General features: G+C 48.5%; 1 protein-coding gene across 1 annotated transcript in view; it reads left to right on the top strand.

Moving 5' to 3' along the window:
* NOX3 (NADPH oxidase 3) overlaps window positions 1-8173 on the top strand; it is a 73355-nt gene that overhangs the window by 44924 nt on the left and 20258 nt on the right. The window contains exon 10 of the mRNA XM_006757683.2: window positions 6096-6258. Within this exon, the coding sequence (XP_006757746.1) occupies window positions 6096-6258 (163 nt within the window). The remainder of the gene's footprint in view (window positions 1-6095; window positions 6259-8173) is intronic.

Genomic DNA, 8173 nt, shown 5'->3' with positions numbered 1-8173 from the left:
CTTGCCCAGATCCAAACCATCACGTGGTGGATTATCCGCAGCCTGTGATGTGTAAGACAGCCCTGTGAACTTTTTGCTGTTAGGCTGAGGTCTTTATATTTGTGAAGTTTGGGCTTCCTAAGAAGCATGCTTCATGGTCAGAACTGATCTGCAGGCTCCAGACACTGGAGAATAAGCTAACAATCCCAGATCGAGACTCATAAAGTGACACCATGATCTGACAGTCCAGTCCTTCCTCCAGGACCTCAGGAGGTCTCATGCAAGCAAATGATTTCATTTTGCTACAAGGAAGGACCACAAACTGGGTGGCTTAAAACAACAGAAATATCATTCTCTCACAGTTCTAGAGACTACAGTCCAAAATCTAGGTGTCTGCAGGGCCATCCCCGCTCTGAAACCTGGAGAGGAGAATCCTTCCTTGTGTCGTGCCTTCCTAGCCTCTGGTGGGTTGACCAGCACTCCTTGTTTCCTTGGCTGCCCGCTGCAGCATTCCGTCTCTGCCTCTGTTGTCACACAGTGTTCTTTCCTCCTGTGACTGCATCTACGTGTTCGTATAACCTCTACTTACACACACCAGTCATTGGAATAAGGGCCACCCGACTGTTTGGCCTCATCTTCACCTCATTAATTGCAGCTACAGCAACCCTATTTCCAAATAAGGTCACGTATCACCTGGGGGAGATGATGCAATCCAGAACATGACAGACTTCCCATGTAAATTACCACTCTTTGGCTCCTTCTAGAAAACAACGGCTTAATGTTGATTCCCACTCTTACTGCAGGATTATCGATAAGCACACAAAGCCTGTGTGTAGGGCCCCAGATAAACAGGGACACACACACACACACACAATGTGGAGAAAAACATTGTTTTTAAAAATTGGTATATCAAGAGATTCTCTCTCCTGCCATCCTCAGAGGGTGGTGAACACTGTAAAGACACCCCCAGAATGGAACTTCCTGGGGGCGGGATGTTGTCTGTTCTCTTCTGAATGGCCAGCACCTAGAACAGTTTCTGGCATATGGTGGGTGCAGAGTAAATATCTGATAAAGGAATAAATGAGGTACTGGACCCAAAATGGGTGCTTTAGCTCATTTAACTTAACAAGTATCTACAGGTGGCACAGCAGGCACTGGAATGAATTTGAAGCACAGAATCTAATCAGTGTATTGTCCCCTTCCCGTGGGACACTGAGCTGTACCTGCACAGCACTGGACTTGGCTTGGTTTAACGAGCAGGAAGAGCCGTAAGCTTTCCTTCCTCACATTAGCACTAAAGAGTGTGTGATGCCACACCAGACCAGAGCTCTGAGTCAGATGGTAACACCTGACTCTCCCATGAAGACCTTTTGCTTTATCATGGAAAAGAAGCCATGTAATAGGATTCTAAGATTCAGAATGCAATATAAATGCTTAATAGGGATAAAAGCAGGCGCACACACACATCCACACACCCCACTGGTCCCTCAGCAAGATCAATACCTTCATCCTATTTGCTAGCCTGGTCTCTGCTCTGGGCATACAGATATTCAGTCTATTAACCAACCTTTCCCTTCACAGACCAGCTAGCATTTCAGCCAATCCCCCAACAATGGCTCCGAAGGTGTTTCTCAGAGGTCCATATGCTTTCTATCTGGGGAGGGCCTGACAGGACCCCCCCCACCAAACACACACCTGGCCCCAGGCTCCTGCACTCTACCACCTGCTCCCGGGGGCATCAGCCCTTCTTGTTTCCCTCACACAACAAGCACACACTCCCCACCTGGCCACTGCCTCTCCTCCCACCTGGGACGCTCTTGCTCAGATCTGTGCTCCCTACTCCCCTCATCCCTCTGCTCAAATGGTTCCTAGTGAACCCTTTCTTTCTTTCTTTCCCTCCTTGAGCCCAGCTGATGCTTGGGGTCACTTTGCTTGTGACCACCACCGGACACACTAAACATCTGCCTGTTGGGGGGGGGCGGGGTTTGGTGTTTTTGTTTGTTTGTGGTTTTTATTAATCCGCCCCCCCCCCAAGGATATTTTTCCATTGATTTTTTGAGAGAGGGTGTTTTTGTTTGTTTGTGGTTTTTATTAATCCTCTCCAAAGGATATTTTTCCATTGTTTTTTAGAAAGAGTGGAAGAGAGAGGAAAGACGGAGAGAAATATCGATGTGAGAGAAACACATTGGCTGGTTGCCTCCTGCACAAGTCCTGACCATGGTCCAGTCTGGGGAGGAGCCTGTAACCGAGGTACGTGACCTTGACCAGAGTAGAACCCGGGATTCTTTTGTCTGCAGGCCGACGCTCTATCCACTGAGCAAAACCAGCTAGGACGAAATCTGCTTGTTTACATCTCCCTCCACACACTAGAATGGACGTTCCACGAGTAAAGGCACCATATCTGTTTGGCTCACTTGGGTGCCCCCAGGGCTAGAAAAGGCCCTCACTCTTAGTTGCATCAATAAATATGTAGGGAATAAATAAAAACGTGTCGCCGTAAACAGTGCAGCTCCCTTTTATTTGTTCAATTCATTTGAACAAACATGTATGTGCCAGCACAAGTACCAGCAGTAAAACCAAAAACCTAGAATTTGTTTATATCTTCACCCAGGAAGAACCAGCGTTTTATCGGAGCTCCTTAAATGACTTTATCTCTCAAAGGTGTTTTGAATGAAATGAAGCACGTTGGGGAGAGAACTGTAGGTTTTCACAGCTTTTGGATCCAGAAAGGATTTAAATCCAGCCCCAGGGAAACTGGCCAAGGAACCCCAAGCACAAGCAAACCGAGGCACAGAGCCTTTTTCTGAGCCCAGGAGAAAGGGGGAGCGCGTGAGCTCCTTTAGAAGACTTTCTCAGAATTGATTGAACAAATATGTATGTGCCAGCACAAGTACTAGCAGTAAAACCAAAAACCTGAATTTTGTTTATATCTTCACCCAGGAAGAACCAGCGTTTTATCGGAGTCCTTAAATGATTTTCTCTCTCAAAGGTGTTTTGAATGAAATGAAACACGTTGGGGAGAGAACTGTAGGTTTTCACTGCTTTTTGGATCCAGAAAGGATTTAAATCCAGCCCCAGGGAAACTGGCCAAGGAACCCCAAGCACAAGCAAACCGAGGCACAGAGCCTTTTTCTGAGCCCAGGAGAAAGGGGGAGCGCGTGAGCTCCTTTAGAAGACTTTCTCAGAATTGATTCTGGAGCTTTCTGCAGTTTGACCTGCCTCCTGGAGCCAGGGCTCCAGCCTGACAGCCTGGGTTCAAAGCCCACCTGTATGTGTGGCCCTGAACCACCGCGCCTCAGTCTCCCCGTCTTAAAATGAAGATGATGATAGCAGCATCTGAGGCTTTGTTTAGGATTAAATGTGACAGTCCCATAAAGCCATACTTTCAACATTAAAGATTCTGTTTAAAGTTAGCTGCTATTATTAGCAAAATAAGGAAGGTCACTTACCACAGAGATGACAGCAAAGGGGTGATTAGATAAGGAGAAGCATACGGATGAATAAACGTCTCGAGTTCAGAGAGACAAGACTAGCCCAGCCAGCGTGGCTCAGCGATTGAGCACCCACCTATGACTCAGGAGGTCAAGGTTCAATTCCGGGTCAGGGCACATGCCCAGATTGCAGGCTCAATCCCCAGTGTGGGCGTGCAGGAGGCAGCCAATCAATGATTCTCTCTCATCATTGATGTTAATATCTCTCTTCCCCTCTCCCTTCCTCTCTGAAATCAATAAAAAGATACAGAAAAAAAAAGAGGCGAGACTAGAGGTTGATGAGCTGAGTGGAGGGAGCTGCTAGCCATAAGCAACGGGGAACAGCCTATGTGGGTGCTGGAAAGGCAAACTGCCTTCGAGGCTGCGTCGTTAGAAATTCTCTGAATCCCAATCAAAGAGGAAGCAGCTGAGCGAACTTGATAAACAGGAATTGGGGCAAAGGAAGCCATCTCCGGATGGTGAGAGGTCTTGAGAAATGAGGACATTTTGGTCCAAAGAGAATAAAGTGTCATGATAGCCACCGTCAAGTACGTAAAGGCCTGAGGTGCAGGAAAGAGAGAAGACCTGATACGTGTGTGTCTCAAGAAGACAGGAGGAGCGCTTTGTCAGCAGATACTTGCGTGAGACGTGGAAAACACTCTCTCCTTAGAGCTGCCCCTGAATGGAGCCAGGTGCCCTGCAATTGACTCTCAGAAAATGTCAGCTGTCAGGGAGGTGGCAGGAGGGACGCCTATATTAGCAGAGAAGAGGGGCTGACTATTTCTTTTCCTGTCTCTTCCGACTTAGGTTCTCAATTCTAATTGTGCAGAAGTTTGTGTATTATCTATTTCTATGGATTATATGACACAATTCTTCTTTGGATTTAATTGTTATCTTTTCAAATCAGTGTCATATAAATCCCCAATATGACTAATTATAAAAGCAATTACCAATAGGACATGTTAATCCATGGACAGTTTCACCTTTTCTCTCTCAATTCCCCTTCTCTAATTATTTATGAAATAATCTGCAGCGGGCTGAGATACTAACCCTTTCCGGTTAGCGACCTTTTATTTTTATTCTTCCATTTCCATATATCCATATGTAATAAAGCCTTATTAATTAAGATTAACTTGGGGAGACTTCATTTGAATTATTAGGAGGTCTGGCAGGTGGAATATTTTTAAATAAACTCAATTGAACTTTCATGGCACATCCTAAGCCCAGTGGGCCAAACTGGGGTGCCTTCAACAGACACCCCTTAGGGAGTGGTTATGAATAGCTTAGAACCCTTTTAATTAGCATATCTTTGTTCATATGTAAATGTGTGCTTTTGGAATAGTTGACTTTTTTTTTAATACATTCTGCTGACTGAAATCTTTTAAACATTCCCTTTACAATTTATTCAACAAACTGTGAGTGAACAACTGCGTGCAGGTGTGAGGCACTGGGGTGCAGCAGCAAGCAAAGGCTCACCCAAAACAATCATGCACACACACCCCCAAAACAGGTGTAAAATTGCAACTGTGACGAGGGCTCGGCTGCAGAGGAGGGTACATGTGCTGTGAATTATATAAAGAGGGCTTCAACTAGCCTAAGGGGTCCATGAACCTTCCCCAGGGCAGTGATGATTGTGATGCGACTTAATGAAAGGGCAGCTATTAATCCAGGAAGGGGAGAACTTGGGGCAGAGTATTCCAAGTGATGACTTGGGTTATCATGTGCAAAGGGCCTGTGGCACAGTGGAGTACTGTTTGTTTTAGGAAATGACAGAACAGCCAGCGTGGAGAACTGGTTGTGAGAACTGGAGTGGAAGCCAGGGTCCAGTCCAGCCAGGACCATGTTAAAGACAATTATATTTACGCAGTGCGTATGCTTTCTCCTTACCAAGACCAGTTTGCTCAGCAAGGACACACCGTGCCACCCTGGCCTAATGGTTACAGAGGTTGAGTGTGCACCTCTAAAACAACCTGTGTTAGAAATTGCACGTAACTGACAAATGATCTCAAAATGTTTTGTTGATTTCAAACAAATGGCTTCCATTACGCTAACATGATATAAATAGATGGTACTAAGGTGTGAGACCGAATAAATAAAAACGGGGGAGAGAAATATATTAACGAAAGAACAGATCAACCTTGGAAACCACCTGGAGGCCCCGCTTTGTTGCTCTGGTGGCAGCGAGGAGAATAAAGGAAGGAAAGGCTCCTGCCGCCTGACTTCATGATGCTTGGAGCCCAGACAAGCTTCTAAGGCCCGGAAGAGGAGCCCCCCGTGGAAGAGGCCTGAGCTCCACCCGGGGAGTCCGGGCATTGCCCCTCCCTGAAGGACACCTGGGCCGACTGTCTGGTCCCCCTTCCCCCCACCCCTGCCCTCACCCCTGCCATGGGGCAGCCCCTATGCTCACGCTGAGCCCCAGCTCCAGCAGCCGCTGGGAGCACAGCGCCAACTCCCCGCTCACACTGGCACGCACAGCCCCTGGGGGCACAGCGCCAACCCCCCCGCTCACACTGGCAAGCACAGCCCCTGGGGGCACAGAGCGAGCTCCCCGCTCACACTGGCACGCACAGCCCCTGGGGGCACGGGGCGGGGAGGCCGGGCCCCGGGGCGCGGGGCTCACTCCCCGCGAGGGCGCTCTGCTTGCAGGCTGGCCGTGGACGGGCCCTTCGGGGCCGCGCTGACCGACGTGTTCCGCTACCCGGTGAGCGTGTGCGTGGCGGCGGGGATCGGGGTCACCCCCTTCGCTGCTGTCCTGAAGTCTCTGTGGTACAGATGCTGTGAGCCCGAACCCCCGCTGGCGCTGAGCAAGGTAGGGAAGCAAGCACGTGCCCGCTTCCGCGGAGTCACAGGCCCCACGGCCCGGTATCTGTCATCTGCCGACTGTCGGGGAGGATTTTAATGAACTCGGAGGGATAAACTCGAGGCTCCTTCGCTATACTTATGTTCTTAAAAACCTCCATTGAGTATCGCATTGATGAGAAGGGTTTGTCTAATCTTGTTAAAGATGACAAGACATAAATTTTATTGCTTCATTGCCATTGCAGGCCATGTAATTGCTCATGTCAGTAAAATGCGGCCCGGCTGCAGATGGCTGTGTGACCGGGGCGCAGGGAGCGCATTAACAGGCCGCCTTCTCTGGTCTCCTCAGCTTGATACTCCGGCTGCAAGGGTACAATTCAGTATCTTCCTCCCAAGGAGTCCCGGTCTTAATAAGAAGCGAAAATGCCGTCATGGGGTGCATTGCCTTGCTTACTTGGAGTTGTCATCCATCCCCAAACCTCCCTTTGGCCGTTTCTTGTGTGTCCTCTGACTAGATGCTCATGGCTGCCTTCCTCTCTCTGTGCTATCTGAGATTGTGTCACCTGCGTTAACCCTCCCAGGACCAGCCGCAGACCCCAGAGCCCCGAAGAAAGGACGCCTTGCTAAAACAGACAGAGTGGTGTCAGCTAGGAGGAGCCAGGCGGTCAGGCGAGCCTGGTTCTGGTCCTGGTCCTGATTCTGCTACCTCTTGCCTGGTTGACACTTGGGCTGCAGTGTCCTCATCTATCAAAGCCAGATGCTTAGTGAGATCAGCCTGTCTCAGTGAGTGTCCTATGGAGCATTAGTCATATGCTGTGGTCCGCTAAAGAACCTAAGAAACGCTAGTACAGATGGCACCCTAGCAGAGTCACAGCATCCGCCAGCCTATTGAACATGCTCTGTAGAGAAGAGCCTCGTTCAGTTTGCTTTCCCCACCCTCCCCAAGCTGATTTAGCCATGGGAGCTTCTTCACCTGACATTTATTAGGGACTATCACTCATTCATAAGGCAACGCCAGGCCAGGAGAGTGCTATAGCTGGGGCTTCCAATTAAGAAGTAAGAGTAAAATTAGCTATCATTTCAAGAACTTCCACACATTTCCCCATTTGATCATTATAATCTTCCCAACAACCTTAATAAAGTAGATAATAAAAGACCTGTTTCCCAGATAAGGAACCTGAAGCATAGCAAGACAAAGGGACTTTCCTGAAAATACATGGATACGAAGGGGCAGGTTCAGGATTCAAACTCAGGTCCATCCGGCTCTTTCCATGACATAACCAGCACATGGTAGACAAGCCTCCTGCCATGGCAGTGCGGGCAGACTGTGGGGTTCCTGGTCAGAGACTCTAGCTCAGCCTGGTTCCACACTCACTCTCATCACCTTGAGAGAGTCAGTGCATCTCTTTAAGCTGGATTTCCTGATCCATTTATGGAGAAATAAGAATCTGTGCCCAACAGGACCGTAAGCACAGAGAGCTGGTAAATATTAGAATGGGATTTTGAATCCAGGTCCTTCTTGTGCTGAAGCCCATCTTCTTTCCTCTACACAATCTATAACAATAAAAACATAATATGCTAATTAGACCGGACGTCCTTCTGGACAACCTACCGGACGAAGCCAAGGCAGTGGGGGCCAAGGCAGAGGTGGCAGAGGCTCCTTGCACGAATTTCCTGCATCAGGCCTCTAGCAAATTTAATAAAGTGTCTTAGTCTGTTTGGGCTGCTAGCACAAAATACTATCACTGAGTGACTGTAACCAACAGGCCCTTAGTTCTCTAGTTCTAGATGCTGGGAAGTCCAGGGTCAATGTGCTGGCTCACCTGGTGTCTGACAATAGCCTGCAGGCTTCCTGGTCTATAGACAGATGTCTCCTAGCTAGAATTGTCCTTATCCATGGCAGAAGGACACGGGTCTCTTTGGGG

Source organism: Myotis davidii, unplaced genomic scaffold, assembly GCF_000327345.1.
Source record: "Myotis davidii unplaced genomic scaffold, ASM32734v1 scaffold1494, whole genome shotgun sequence".
NCBI lineage: Eukaryota > Metazoa > Chordata > Mammalia > Chiroptera > Vespertilionidae > Myotis > Myotis davidii.
The sequence above is the reverse complement of the archived record's forward strand: the minus strand, read 5'-3'. Positions and strand labels throughout refer to the sequence as shown.